Source organism: Notolabrus celidotus, chromosome 9 (assembly GCF_009762535.1).
Source record: "Notolabrus celidotus isolate fNotCel1 chromosome 9, fNotCel1.pri, whole genome shotgun sequence".
NCBI classification, from domain to species: domain Eukaryota; kingdom Metazoa; phylum Chordata; class Actinopteri; order Labriformes; family Labridae; genus Notolabrus; species Notolabrus celidotus.
Window position 1 is genome coordinate 37,407,652 of NC_048280.1, and position 16,381 is coordinate 37,424,032.

A 16,381-nucleotide genomic window follows, 5' to 3' on the forward strand; every position below is an offset into this window, starting at 1 on the left:
GACCATGGAGGACAGATGAGAGTCCAGCTTGTCTCCTCTCATTAACATGAAACACTTTAACAAACTCAGGGTTACTGACGTCTCCTCCCGCTCTCCTCCTCAGCACGGGATTGTCCCAGATTAAATGAGACGAAGTCTTCCTCCCTGAATAAACATGGCCACTTTATAGGCCCCTCCATTCATTTACTTATGTATGAGGAGAATTATAAGTGAGTCCTGTGAGGGGAGAGAGGGAAAGAGTAACTCCAGGGTCACTTCTCCCGATTGTACTGTTTGTAAAGGTGTTTTTCAACCAGAAGAACTTTACCCCTGAACCTCGTGCGTTTCAACCGGTGGACCCAGGGTCTAAATTTAGTTCAGGGGTAGTTAATCTCCCCCTAAAAAGCCCCTGCTAGGGGGGTAGTACTTTTCAAAGGTCCCGGGACTTTCGGGGGGCAGGGCCTGCAATGCACGTGAACGTGTCTGATTGGTAGATTAACTTCAGTGTTTTTATTCCTCCCTCCGTCCACAATAACATCACACACATCTGTGATTCACTTGATTTCTCTTTCTTTCATTAGTTTTTATTTGTTCGTTCTTTTTTGTATGTGTGTGTACTTCTCAAAAGAAGAAGCTGTGATTCTCTTGATTTAGCAGCTTGTAACAGTAGTCTTCTCTCAGCCCACCGTGAATGCATCTCTCCTGGTGTTCCGGTTTTAAAAGTGACCCTGTAAACTGGAGACCTTCAGCTGAACGTGTCAGTGTTTGTGGAGTTTACACAGCTGTTGAAACACAGAGGGAGTTCCTGGGAATGCAAACTAGTTTAGTTTTTATTAAGATTTCAAAATATCCTCATCAGATATTTAATGATGGTCTAAAGACGTTTATGAGGGATGCATCCGGCTGAGAGTCTCCAGTTAACAGGGTCGCTGTTTAAACCAAAACACCGGTCGATCTCTGCCACGGCTTTTTGAGTTCAAAAGGATTTTAAAGGCGTGTTGAAATGTCTTTGCTACTCGCGCTTATCTCCTCTCACGTGTTGATTCAGTGAATCCATCTGTGATGAAATATAGCACCATCTAAAACAGACCAGCTGAGTCTCTTCATGCTAACAGGCTAACTGTTGTGTTGCTCATAATGATACCTGCCTGTCCGTCTGCTTCTATGGTGTCATCTGTGATGAATGGCAGTCCTCTTTGTTTTACTGCCCTCTACTGGTCTGGTGGTGTAGTGCATTTACTTTTTTTTTTCTCCATACGTCACTGGCCTGATTTGCACAATCTACCCAGGACTTCAGCCCACAGTTGAAACGCAGACAAAAATGGGGGCACAGGAACCTCTTAGTTCAGGTGAAAGTGGTTCTAGGGGCTAAAAGACCCCGGACCTCTTGGTCGAAATGCACCTTCTGTGTTGAAGTGGGCTGTTTGTGGGCCTGTGTCCCTCAGTGCCCTCATTTGCTGCGTTTTATTTCCTTGTCTCCTCTGTGTATTAGACCACACCTGCGCAGGTCTAAGGCAGCTGACAGACACCAGGGAAAGGTGAATGTATGCCATAGTAGAGTCTCTCAAAACCAGGATAAGGGCTTATCCAGGTTCTGATAAGGGGACGTGACGTTTAAATGCAGTTTCACAGCACACATCATCTCCTGCTACTCACACTCTGAATGTGAGCAAGCTGACACACCTGCAGTACGAGTCGCAGCTCGGGGACAAACCATCGGAACAGATGAGCTCAGAGTGAGACAGAGAGCAGATACATGTCACAACACAAAGCGTTAGAGCAGAAGAGACGTCCTGCAGGCTGCAGCTCGCATCAACCTGCTCAACAGTTTCTGTCATCACGTTGTGCCACTCGGCCCACTGTCACATTCACTGCCTTCAGCTCTGCAGAGCATTTCAAAGATGGATTCAAAACACTCCTTCTCCCTTTCCCCACCAAGACAACTCTCCAGCTGAACATGATACCAAAATGTAAGTAATATAAAACCTGCAGTTCCTCCAGTGTCCACTAGAGTGTGTCTCCTGCAGTGAGTCAGTCCCCATAGAGCCCCATGTTAAAATGTTACAGCAGAAATCAACATGTTTACAGCCTGGTACAAAAACAGTTTGGGTCTCTATAGCTGATTTCTCTCTTCGTGACAACTGTACGGCTTAATTTATATACAACTCACCTGTTTACAGCAGATTAAGGATTAAAGGGAGGCAGGATTAGGGGCATGGCCTCTTTGAGTGACAGGTCATGGCTGTCTTCTAGGTGTAAGCTAATTCAGTCCCTGAACTTAACTTCTGGGCTATGTTTGTTGTAATAAGGCAAAGTTCCTCTTAATGGCACAATTGTTTTTATGCATGCACATTCAGTAGATGTGACATAACTGCAGTACCAAATAGAGCCACAAGGTGGAGCCTCCTTTCTGTGTTGTGTATATGAGACCCATCCCCATCTTGTTGTCTGTGACTCTCTGATGCTAACCTTGATATCCTGGGGCTAACTGCTAAATGCTATTAGCAGTTGTGGATAAGTAGCAGAAACAGACCTCTTTGAGTGTAAACAGATAAAGAAACAGGTCTTTAATGAAAAGCTCAGCCTCAAAGCCCGGCCAGATGGTTCTCTCCACAAGACCTAGGTTTTTTTGTATTACCTGTCGATACAAACTGAGTTTCCACCTAAGAACACCCCCGCTGAACTAACAGCTGATGCTCCTGATGTGCTGAGCTAACAGCTGATGCTCCTGAAGTTCCGAGCTCACAGCTGATGCTCCTGACGTTCTAAACTAACAACTGATGCTCCCAATGTGCTGAGCTAACAGCTGATGCTCCAGATGTGCTGAGCTAACAGCTGATGCTCCTGATGTGCCAAGCTCACAGCTGATGTTCCTGACATTCTGAACTAACAGCTGATGCTCCTGATGTGCCAAGCTCTCAGCTGATGCTCCTGATGTGCACAGCTCTCAGCTGATGCTCATTACGTGCTGAGCTCACAGCTGCTGATCCAGTCGTTCTAAACTAACAGCTGATGCTCCTGACGTGCCGAGCTCACTGCTGATGCTCCTAACGTGCCTAGCTCACAGCTGATGCTCATGATGTGTTGAGCTCAAAGCTTATGCTCATGACCTGCCGATTTCACAGCTGATGTTCCTGTCCTTTTAAACTAACAACTGATGCTCCTGATGTGCCAAGCTAACAGCGGATGCTCCTGACGTGCCGAGCTAACAGCTGATGCTCATGACATGCCGAGCTAACAGCTGATGCTCCTGACATGCCGAGCTAACAGCTGATGCTCCTGACGTGCCGAGCTTACAGCTGATGCTCCTGACGTGCCGAGCTAACAGCTGATGCTCCTCACATGCCAAGCTAACAGCTGATGCTCCTGACGTGCCGAGCTAACAGCTGATGCTCCTGATGTGCCGAGCTAACGGCTGATGCTCATGACATGCCGAGCTTACAGCTGATGCTCCTGACATGCCGAGCCAACAGTTGATGCTCCTGACGTGCTGAGCTAACAGCTGATGCTCCTGACGTGCCGAGCTAACGGCTGATGCTCATGACATGCCGAGCTAACAGCTGATGCTCCTGACATGCCGAGCCAACAGCTGATGCTCATGACGTGCCGAGCTAACAGCTGATGCTCCTGACGTGCCGAGCTTACAGCTGATGCTCCTGACATGCCGAGCTTACAGCTGATGCTCCTGACGTGCCAAGCTTACAGCTGATGCTCCTGACGTGCCGAGCTTACAGCTGATGCTCCTGACGTGCCGAGCTAACAGCTAATGCTCATGACTTGCTGAGCTAACAGCTGATGCTCCCGATGTGCTGAGCCCACAGCTAAGGATCCAGGTAATGATCTTCGAGTGATGGAAAATTAAACTGACGTAGGCTACTTGTTATACAGTGTGTGTGTTGTTGTGATGCGTGTGGTCAATCGTTTTTTGTTGAGTTGTTTAATAAGACAGGATGTTTAGTTAAAGGGATATTTCACTGCAAAAGAAGTAAAAGTGTCAAAATTTAACTATATCAGTGATGAACATTATAGATGGGATTAGCTGATCAGTGCACTGCAGGCGGAAGAGTACGTCTGCGCTGTGTCCACACATAGTGCAAAAACAAACAGGCTTTCTGGTTCACCTAAACTGAGGTGAGTGCTCAGGTCGGAGTCTCATGTGGCAGGACTGACCCCGTCTGCAGAAACCCTAGCCGGAGAAGCCGAGCTGAGCTGAGGTGTGGCTGCTACAATAACTCATACAACCCCACATATCACTTTAACCTTTACGTGTACAGTTGGACACTACAGTGTGTAAGTATTACTCAGTAATGTTACACTCAGGTCAATATAACCATCTGTTGTTGCTTGAATTATTCACGTTTTTTGATTATGCAGTACCTTTGAGGTTAATCTGGAGAATGTTCTAAAGAGCTGTGTTGGATTATTGCAATAATAATGATAATCATATGTTTGCATAAAGAAAGCATGTTTGTCCACTCCATTTTGCTAAGAGTATTAAAAACCTGGCAAATGTCCCTGTTAGGTACAACGGATAAAAAACTGTGATTAATTTGGCATTCATTTCAAGTTATTTATCGGCAATCACGTTTTTAATAAATAATGGTTTGACAGCCCTAGATTGTAAGTATTAGACAAATAATCTGTCTCCCTGTGCACTGGATTGGACAAACAGATCGTCCAAGAACACACAGCTTCTGTATGTGAACACATTACATCAATAAATAATAACTCTATTTCATGAAACTCACCTACCTCGCTACATTCTCATTCTCATTTAAAATAAAACCCACCTCCTGCCCTGCTCCTCGCTGCTCCTCCTGTTTGCTCTGCTCCTCCTCCAGCTTCTCCACCTGATACATCCAGAAGTTCTCCATCTTTTCAGTGAAACAACAACAGGTGAGACGAGCGGAGGCTGCAGGCACACTGACGTTCAGAGAGACAGCCTGTGTTTATATACAACACCTGAGACAGCTCCAGTTACACCAGGTGTCCTCAGGTATCAGAGTTGTCCTCCGCCAAACAGACTTAAGCTTCTCCTTTCACTATGTCAGCCTAACTATATTCACTTGAGGAAACTCCTTATATATGCTTCCTCTAGGTAGCATCATGAGGAAACACCTTATATAGGGTTCCTCTAGGTAGCATCATGAGGAAGCACCTTATATAGGGTTCCTCTAGGTAACATCATAAGAAAACACCTTATATATGCTTCCTCTAGGTAGCATCATGAGGAAACTCCTTACATAGGGTTCCTCTAGGTAGCATCATGAGGAAGCACCTTATAAAGGGTTCCTCTAGGTAACATCATAAGAAAACACCTTATATATGCTTCCTCTAGGTAGCATCATGAGGAAACACCTCTACATGCTTCCTTTAGATCAGCGGTTCTCAACCTTTTTGAGTCGCGACCCCCAATTTAACATGCACTGGTGTCCGCGACCCCCCCCCCCCCACCCCCACACCCTCCCAATCAATGGATAATGGATAATGAGCGCTGTCCGCGGTGCTGAAACAGAAAAACGGTGCAGGTATACTGAAAAACCAACTGAAAAATATACTTTGAGTTCTTATTGCACTCCCTTAATTAGTTGTAAATAAAACTATGGCTCCAATTTAACTTTAATGCCAGTAGAGAAATCGAAAGATTGAGGAAACGCAGTTAAGTGAAGTGATAGTCGACAAGTGTGTGAGAGAGAGCAAATGACACATTGTGGGTATTCTGCGTTGTTTTTAGTCATGTACGAAAATCCAAATTTAAGAAAGTCGGGCTGATATTTACGGAGCCTCGAAGCTCTGGAGTCAGCCGGTGTCGGCCCCAGTGCCTTCCGTTTCTCAGGGGGTGGTCCCTGCTATCAGACTGTCTGGTGACTGACTCTGAGACCCCTGCTGCTGACCCAAGTCTCGAGCTGGAACACTTTTTCTCTTAAGCCATCGCTCCAGTTTTCAGCATCAGAAAGCTAGCAAACTGGTTGCAAAATGTAGCGCGAGGTTAATGGTTTGTTTTTCTTTGTCTTTTTTCCCGCCGTGGGTCACGGAGCATGATCTCACGCGCACAGGTCAATTCATACAAATTTAGTTGATACAATGCATTTTGAAAAAGTAATGAAGCACAAAGCAACTAGAACAGCTCTCTGACTGAAATTCTGTAATATAATATTAGATATATTTTTCGAAAATTATTTGGCGACCCCCAGAAATCATCTCGCGACCCCCATTGGGGTCGGGACCCCAGGGTTGAGAATGGCTGCTTTAGATAACATCATGAGGAAACACCTTATATATGCTTCCTTTAGATAACATCATGAGGAAACACCTTATATATGCTTCCTCTAGGTAGCATCATGAGGAAACACCTCTATTTGCTTCCTTTAGATAACATCATGAGGAAACACCTTATATATGCTTCCTCTAGGTAGCATCATGAGGAAACACCTCTATTGGCTTCCTTTAGATAACATCATGAGGAAACACCTTATATATGCTTCCTTTAGATAACATCATGAGGAAACACCTTATATATGCTTCCTTTAGATAACATCATAAGGAAACACCTTATATATGCTTCCTTTAGATAACATCATGAGGAAACGCCTTATATATGCTTCCTTTAGATAACATCATGAGGAAACACCTTATATATGCTTCCTTTAGATAACATCATGAGGAAACACCTTATATATGCTTCCTTTAGATAACATCATGAGGAAACACCTTATATATCCTTCCTTTAGATACATCATGAGGAAACACCTTATATATGCTTCCTCTAGGTAGCATCATGAGGAAACACCTTATATATGCTTCCTTTAGATAACATCATGAGGAAACACCTTATATATCCTTCCTTTAGATAACATCATGAGGAAACACCTTATATATGCTTCCTTTAGATAACATCATGAGGAAACACCTTATATATGCTTCCTCTAGGTAGCATCATGAGGAAACACCTTATATATGCTTCCTTTAGATAACATCATGAGGAAACACCTTATATATGCTTCCTTTAGATAACATCATGAGGAAACACCTTATATATGCTTCCTTTAGATAACATCATGAGGAAACACCTTATATATCCTTCCTTTAGATAACATCATGAGGAAACACCTTATATATGCTTCCTTTAGATAACATCATGAGGAAACACCTTATATATGCTTCCTCTAGGTAGCATCATGAGGAAACACCTTATATATGCTTCCTTTAGATAACATCATGAGGAAACACCTTATATATGCTTCCTTTAGATAACATCATGAGGAAACACCTTATATATGCTTCCTTTAGATAACATCATGAGGAAACACCTTATATATGCTTCCTCTAGGTAGCATCATGAGGAAACACCTTATATATGCTTCCTTTAGATAACATCATGAGGAAACACCTTATATATGCTTCCTTTAGATAACATCATGAGGAAATACCTTATATATGCTTCCTCTAGGTAGCATCATGAGGAAACACCTCTATTTGCTTCCTTTAGATAACATCATGAGGAAACACCTTATATATGCTTCCTTTAGATAACATCATGAGGAAACACCTCTATTTGCTTCCTCTAGGTAGCATCATGAGGAAACACCTCTATTTGCTTCCTTTAGATAACATCATGAGGAAACACCTTATATATGCTTCCTCAAGGTAGCATCATGAGGAAACACCTTATATATGCTTCCTTTAGATAACATCATGAGGAAACACCTCTATTTGCTTCCTTTAAATAACATCATGAGGAAACACCTTATATATGCTTCCTTTAGATAACATCATGAGGAAACACCTTATATATGCTTCCTCAAGGTAGCATCATGAGGAAACACCTCTATTTGCTTCCTTTAGATAACATCATGAGGAAACACCTTATATATGCTTCCTTTAGATAACATCATGAGGAAACACCTCTATTTGCTTCCTTTAAATAACATCATGAGGAAACACCTCTATTTGCTTCCTTTAGATAACATAATGAGGAAACACCTTATATATGCTTCCTTTAGATAACATCATGAGGAAACACCTCTATTTGCTTCCTTTAAATAACATCATGAGGAAACACCTCTATTTGCTTCCTTTAGATAACATAATGAGGAAACACCTTATATATGCTTCCTTTAGATAACATCATGAGGAAACACCTCTATTTGCTTCCTTTAGATAACATCATGAGGAAACACCTTATATATGCTTCCTCAAGGTAGCATCATGAGGAAACACCTCTATTTGCTTCCTTTAGATAACATAATGAGGAAACACCTTATATATGCTTCCTTTAGATAACATCATGAGGAAACACCTCTATTTGCTTCCTTTAGATAACATCATGAGGAAACACCTTATATATGCTTCCTTTAGAATACATCATGAGGAAACACCTTATATATGCTTCCTTTAGATAACATCATGAGGAAACACCTTATATATGCTTCCTTTAGATAACATCATGAGGAAACACCTTATATATGCTTCCTTTAGAATACATCATGAGGAAACACCTTATATATGCTTCCTTTAGATAACATCGTGAGGAAACACCTTATATATGCTTCCTTTAGATAAGATCATGAGGAAACACCTTATATATGCTTCCTTTAGAATACATCATGAGGAAACACCTTATATATGCTTCCTTTAGAATACATCATGAGGAAACACCTTATATATGCTTCCTCTAGATAACATCATGAGGAAACACCTTATATATGCTTCCTTTAGATAACATCATGAGGAAACACCTTATATATGCTTCCTTTAGATAACATCATGAGGAAACACCTTATACATGCTTCCTTTAGATAACATCATGAGGAAACACCTTATATATGCTTCCTTTAGATAACATCATGAGGAAACACCTTATATATGCTTCCTTTAGATAACATCATGAGGAAACACCTTATATATGCTTCCTTTAGAATACATCATGAGGAAACACCTTATATATGCTTCCTTTAGATAACATCATGAGGAAACACCTTATATATGCTTCCTTTAGAATACATCATGAGGAAACACCTTATATATGCTTCCTTTAGATAACATCATGAGGAAACACCTCTATTTGCTTCCTCTAGGTAACATCATGAGGAAACACCTCTATTTGCTTCCTTTAGATAACATCATGAGGAAACACCTTATATATGCTTCCTCAAGGTAGCATCATGAGGAAACACCTCTATTTGCTTCCTTTAGATAACATCATGAGGAAACACCTTATATATGCTTCCTCAAGGTAGCATCATGAGGAAACACCTCTATTTGCTTCCTTTAGATAACATCATGAGGAAACACCTTATATATGCTTCCACTTGGTAGCATCATGAGGAAACACCTTACATATGCTTCCTTTAGATAACATAATGAGGAAACACCTTATATATGCTTCCTTTAGATAACATCATGAGGAAACACCTTATACATGCTTCCTTTAGATTACATCATGAGGAAACACCTTATACATGCTTCCTTTAGATAACATCATGAGGAAACACCTTATATATGCTTCCTTTAGAATACATCATGAGGAAACACCTTATATATGCTTCCTTTAGATAACATCATGAGGAAACACCTCTATTTGCTTCCTCTAGGTAACATCATGAGGAAACACCTCTATTTGCTTCCTTTAGATAACATCATGAGGAAACACCTTATATATGCTTCCTCAAGGTAGCATCATGAGGAAACACCTCTATTTGCTTCCTTTAGATAACATCATGAGGAAACACCTTATATATGCTTCCTCAAGGTAGCATCATGAGGAAACACCTCTATTTGCTTCCTTTAGATAACATCATGAGGAAACACCTTATATATGCTTCCACTAGGTAGCATCATGAGGAAACACCTCTATTTGCTTCCTTTAGATAACATCATGAGGAAACACCTCTATATGCTTCCTTTAGAATACATCATGAGGAAACACCTTATATATGCTTCCTTTAGATAACATCATGAGGAAACACCTTATATATGCTTCCTTTAGATAACATCACGAGGAAACACCTTACATATGCTTCCTTTAGATAACATCATGAGGAAACACCTTATATATGCTTCCTTTAGATAGGAGTAGGAGTACACACACATGAGCTTTGGTTTGGTTTTTAGAGCCTTAGCAGAGGCTGCAGGTCTGATCTGATGGAAACATAAGCAGCTCCTGTCTCTCTGTTATCTGATACTCACTGAATTATTGAACCCGTCTCACCCTCTACCTGTCTGACTCACCTCCATCAATAAATCATTGGAGGGAGGGAGGGAGGGGGACAACAACAACAGCCAAGCATCACATGACCTGAGCTCAGCCTGAGAACCATGTTTGGATTGGTATCGATATTAGTAATGATGAAACACCACCTCTGCTCTCTGTCTCTCCATCACACTCTGATTGATTGATGGATTGATGGATGGATGGATGGATGGATGGATGGATGGATGGATGGATGGATGGATGGATGGATGGATGGATGGATGGATGGATGGATGGATTGATTGATGGATTGATGGATGGATGGATGAATTGATGGATGGATTGAATGATTGGCCTTCACACCAACAGAACTTTGTGTCTTCTTTGATAATCACGTGTGTTGTACTCACGTCGCCCCCTGCTGGTGGCTGCAGGTCACACTCTGCTGTGGGGCTCAGGTCCTGTCTCATGACCCAGATGGGCTCTTTTGGTTCATCAGGTGTGTAAGGAGACCTGACTGTCCTGGTCTTCACCTCCTCGATGGCCTCTTTGATGTCCTTGATGGCGAGAGAAATGGCGTCTCTCTTCTCCTGACTGTTCCTCACTGACCCCGCCTCCTCTGAAGGGCTGCCTGCCTGTTTCCTGCCCGCCTTATCTTGGCTGACAGCTCTGTGGTTTATATCAGAGTCAGATTCAGGGTGGGCTTTGTCTAGTCCCTGAGGTGGCTCTGTTTCTTCTTCTATGGTGTCTCCTGCAGCACGATGAAGGCTGTGGGAGCTCAGACTCGCTTTGACTTCACTCATTGCGTGGTCGACATCCTCGTCCTGATCGCAACTGTCAGCCCGAGGGTACGGGGCAAATTCTGCCTCTTTCTCTGGACTATCAGACTCTCCATCCGAGCGCTCATCGTAGTGACGCAGACGGGAGCCCACCGCCTCCTGCTGATGGTAGTCTCCGCCCCCTGCCCGGCCTTCAAACAGCTGGAAGCCTGCCCTCCTCTGCTGGGGGGACTCAACTCCACCTGCAGCTAGAGGGCCAGAAGTGGGAGCGTCACAGATTTCCTCGTACACGTGCTCAGAGAGCGAGTAAATGTCATACGGCTCAGAGTACGCCTCGTCTGCAAGCCCAGCATCTAAACTGTCCGATCTCTGATTGGCCGAGACATCGTCCTGCCCCCTGGGGGAGCTGACGGGCTCCGTGTAGACGTAGTTAGAGTATCCAGCATTCATCATGTCCTCAGTTTCATCTGCTCTGTGAGGGTTGTGGATCTCAGGGAGCGGGTCACGAGGAGGAGGTTGGGGAGGAAGATGAGGATGTGGACGGAGGTGTTGCTGCTCAGCCTCGGCACTCTCTGTGTATCCCTCTGCCTCTGGTCGTAGCTGGACTCCATAGTTGCCTGTCTCGTCCTCAGCCTCCGGTTGGCCCTCAGGATCCAGAGACGTCATGACCAGGCCGTCGTCACCCTCGGCGCGGTCCGTGTGGGTGTGGAAGCCGCTCTCCGTGCTGGCTGAGCGGGCCAGCGCAGAGTCGTCCCGTTCTCGCTCGTCATCCTGGGCGCACAGCTGCTTCTCCTGCTGCTGAGCTCGCTCTGCCTCCCTCTGCTGCCTCTGTCGGTGCCTCTGCTGCTGCACTCTGATCCGGGCCTCGCTGTCGCCCTGTCTGCGGTACCGGGCCACCGCGGGTCTGGGGATGGGCTTGGGAAGCTGAGGAGGTGAAGGTCCTTGTTGTAGCTCCATCTCTAGATCCTCCTGTGGGCGGCGCTGATGCTGGGCTTTGACTCTGCTGCCAACGCCTCCTGATGCTTCGCCACGTCTGTAGCGCTTGTCCTGGTTGCTGTGGTTACGGGGCCGGTTGTTGTGGTTGTCGGGATGATAGCGAGGGGGAGCTTCCGTCTCCTCCGTCACCTCCTGGCCAAGCTCTGTCTCCTGGGGGTTCATGGTGGACTAGTTATGGAGGTTTGGCAGTGTCAGCCTGAAGTCTCAACTCTCATCATCAGCAGGCGCCTGGGTGAGGTTAGAGCAAAGGATTCTGGGAAGAGACAGAAAGAAGAGCGGGTGAGCTGAATAAGCAGGAGAGGGATGAGTTTGTCGATTCCACACTGATTATTTTCAAAAGCAGAGGAACTCATCACTCCCTAACTGCTAACAAACTGTAGCTAGCATGCTATCAGATCAGAGTAATCTTTATTTGACCACCATGAAGGAAATACAAACAAAACAACATTCAGAACCAGTCACCATAGCAACAGTCCACATGATTCAGAAAGAAAGACAACAGATTTTAAAAGATAGTCTTTAAAAAGTTTATTAAAAAACTACTACATCTGGAAATAAAAGAACACAAGGGCATCATCACGGACCGTTCAATCAATCAATCAATCAATCAATCAATCAATCAATCAATCAATCAATCAATCAATCAATCAATCAATCTTTATATGCATAGCGCCAAATCACAACAAACATTATCTCAAGACTCTTTTACAAACAGAGCAGGTCTAGACCACTCTATGTCAAATTATGAACAGAGACCCAACACCAAGACAGGATAAGACTCAGTCTGACCCCACCTTAATCCACCATGAGCATTGCACCTCACAGTATTTAGCTAGTTACAGCGGAGAGGACAAACTTCCTTTAACAGGCAGAAACCTCGAGCAGAACCAGACTCATGTTAGACAGACATCTGCCTCGACCGAGTTGGGTCTGGAAAGAGGGATAGAGGAGAATAAGAGAGAGAGGGAGCGGTGATAGTGATGAGTCCAGCACGTCCGTATCAGCTGGAGTCTGGAACGTCCACAGCAGGAGGACGTCTACGGCAGCTCAGAGGAACCTACGAGACAAGGGAGCTCAGGGACTCCAGAAAGGTATATGGTTAGTAACTTTAATGGGACAGGGAGAGTTAAAGTAAGAGACAGGCAGAGAGAGGAGAGAGAGGGAAAGACAGGATCCCAGTGTGTCAGTCTAAGCCTATAGCAGCATAACTGTGAGCTGGTCCAAGCCTGATCCAGCTCTAACTATAAGCTTTATCAAAAAGGAAAGTTTGAAGCCTACTCTTAAAAGTAGAGAGGTTGTCTGCCTCCCGGATCCTGACTGGTAGATGATTCCAAAGGAGAGGGGCCTGATAACTGAGGCAGAAAGTCCCGTACAACTCTGGACAGCTGCACAGCACCAGAGCCAGAGTTAAAGAAGAAACAGAGGATGCTAACCGTTAAAAAAGATGGCAACAGGACTTCCTGTTTCAGGCTGCTGTGTTTAAAGGTTTAACCAGAGGTCTTAAGACTGGTCGGCCTCAACCAAGGATTTAAGTTTGGTTTTATAAACACTGAAGCGTGTGCAGTCTCTGATAACAGTCTGAATTAAGTTCCACTTTTCAGCCGCTCGGACTGAAAGTACAGATCATCCGAATGTTCTTAGATCTAGCTGAACTGACGATGGATGTTTCCTCTTCACGAGTCTCAGGGGCTGTATCTAAAATCATATCTCCTCGCTCCTCCGTTGAACCAGAAGTAGTTTCAGGTCCGTCATGTTAAGGAGCATCCAATACCTCTAACTACTGCTTGGAGGACAGAGGATCAAGGAGAGAGGAGGGGAATCTGAGGAGTGATGAGCCAGGATACATGAAAGCAGCCTTCATGGAAGTCTTTTAACCATAGACTGTATAAATAATGGACGTAGTATCCGTGACGTCATCTGTTTCTGAAGCGCTGTTTTGAGGCCAATCGCCGGAAATGTTGAACTCAACATAACTTCTGTCGAGGCGGGCTTTGAGCCTCCTGGCCAACAGCTACAGTGTCCCGCCTGTCAATCAGTCAGCTGTGCCTCTCGAAACGAAAACTCGTAATCTTAAAATCTTCAAAATTGACATGTTATGAAAATATTCACCCCCCGTACAGTGTGTGCTGATCGAGAAATGAGCTATCCAGACTACACTTGTTTTTTGAACCAGACTGTAAACATGTTTATTTCTGCTGTAAAGATCGTCTTCTTTGAATGGGTGTGTACTGTACAGTCATGGCCAAAAGTTTTGAGAATGACACAAATATTACATTTTCACAAAGTCTGCTGCTTCAGGGTTTTTAGATGTTTTTGTCAGATGTTTCTGTGGTATAATGAAATACTATTAGAAGCATTTCATAAGTATCAAAAGCTTTTATTGAGAATTACACAGAATTCATGCAATAAGTCAATATTTGCAGTGTTGACTCTTCTTTTTCAAGACCTCTGTAATTCTCCCTGGCATGCTGTCAATCAACTTCTGGACCAAATCCTGACTGATGGCAGTCCATTCTTGCATAATCAATGCTTGGAGTTTGTCAGAATTTGTGGGTTTTTGATTGTCCACCCGCCTCTTGAGGATTGACCACAAGTTCTCAATGGGATTAAGATCTGGGGAGTTTCCTGGCCAAGGGCCCAAAATCTTAATGTTTTGTTCCCCGAGCCATTTTGTTATGACTTTTGCTTTATGGCAAGGTGCTCCATCATGCTGGAAAAGGCATTCTTCATCACCAAACTGCCCTTGGATGGTTGGGAGAAGTTGCTCTCGGAGGACGTTCTGGTACCATTCTTTATTCATGGCTGTGTTTTTAGGCAAGATTGTGAGAGAGCCCACTCCCTTGACCGAAAAGCAACCCCACACATGAATGGTCTCAGGATGCTTCACTGTTGGCAAGAGACAGGACTGATGGTAGCGCTCACCTGGTCTTCTCCGAACAAGCCTTCCTCCAGATGCCCCAAACAATCGGAAAGGGGATTCATCAGAGAAAATGACTTTACCCCAGTCCTCAGCAGTCCAGTCCCTGTACCTTCTGCAGAATATCAGTCTGTCCCTGATGTTTTTACTGGAGAGAAGTGGCTTCTTTGCTGCCCTCCTTGACACCAGGCCTTCCTCCAAAAGTCTTCACCTCACTGTGCGTGCAGATGCACTCACACCTGCCTGCTGCCATTCCTGAGCAAGCTCTGCACTGGTGGTGGCCCGATCCCACAGCTGTAACACCTTCAGGAGACGGTCCTGGCGCTTGCTGGACTTTCTTGGGCGCCCTGGAGCCTGTTTGGCTACAATTGAACCTCTCTTCTTGAAGTTCTTGATAATTGGATAGACGGTTGACTGAGGTGCAATCTTACTCGCTGCTATAAACTTCCCTGTTAGGCCCTTTTTGTGCAATGCAATGATGGCTGCACGTGTTTCCTTGCAGGTAACCATGGCTAACAGATGAGGAACAATGGTGTCATGCACCATCTTCCTTTTAAAGTGTCCAGTCACTCAATCATGACAGATTGATCGCCAGCCTTGTCCTCATCAACACCCACACCTGTGTTAATGTGTGTGACACCTGTGTGTCATTGAAATGATGTTAGCTGGTCCTTTTGTGGCAGGGCTGAAATGCAGTGGAAATGTGTTTTTGGTGATAAAGTTCATTTTCAAGGCAAAGAGGGACTTTGCAATTAATTGCAGTTGAGCTGATCACTCCTCATAACATTCTGGAGTATATGCAAATTGCCATTATAAAAACTGAAGCAGCAGACTTTGTGAAAATTAATAGTTGTGTAATTCTCAAAACTTTTGGCCATGACTGTATGTGGTTTCCGGTACCACTGGAGTCGGCCTCAAACAGACACTGGATGAACTGCAGGTTTTAACACTTTCACATTGGCCTCATATTTTTAGACTGGAGGTTGCAGCTTGCTTTTAACAGACAGACATGTCCTGGTAGCAAATACCAAAGAGTCGCTCCTCAATCAAAGTCAGGCCTCTACACAGACAGTAGGGGTTACCCTGAAACACAGCAGTGTTCTACGTCAGTACGGAGAGTGAAATACTGTCATTTTCTTTGTAAGTATTTTTCTTTGTATTATTATTTATTTTAATCAGTTAAGGATTCTAATTATTTATCATTTTAATATATATTGTATATATTGTTTTACACCTTTTGATTTATTTGTGATTTGATAATATATTGTATTGTATATACACTACCAGTCAAAAGTTTGGACACACCTTCTCATTCAACGTTTTTCATTTATATTAATTATTGTCAACATTGTAGATTAACACTGAAGACATCAAAACTATGAAATAATCTGGTTTTACCATAATCTGGATTACAACAGTAGTCAAATAGGGCTATCCATTGTGTACTAACCCTACCTCTGAACAACACAACTGATGGTCTCAAACACATTAAGAAGGCAAGTCATTCTACAAATGAAC

At 43.7% G+C, this 16,381-nt stretch overlaps 1 protein-coding gene across 2 annotated transcripts in view; it reads right to left on the reverse strand.

Annotated features, from left to right (window-relative positions):
- The window catches only part of apba1a (amyloid beta (A4) precursor protein-binding, family A, member 1a), a 47,116-nt gene that overhangs the window by 23,819 nt on the left and 6,916 nt on the right, over window positions 1-16,381 (reverse strand). The window contains exons 2-3 of one of the 2 annotated variants that reach the window (XM_034692603.1): window positions 10,582-12,199; window positions 4,770-4,853 (exon numbers count right to left, since the gene is read on the reverse strand). In XM_034692603.1, coding sequence (XP_034548494.1) covers window positions 4,770-4,853; window positions 10,582-12,108 — 1,611 coding nt within the window. In that variant the 5' untranslated portion in view covers window positions 12,109-12,199. The remainder of the gene's footprint in view (window positions 1-4,769; window positions 4,854-10,581; window positions 12,200-16,381) is intronic. The other variant, XM_034692604.1, reaches the window with a different exon arrangement.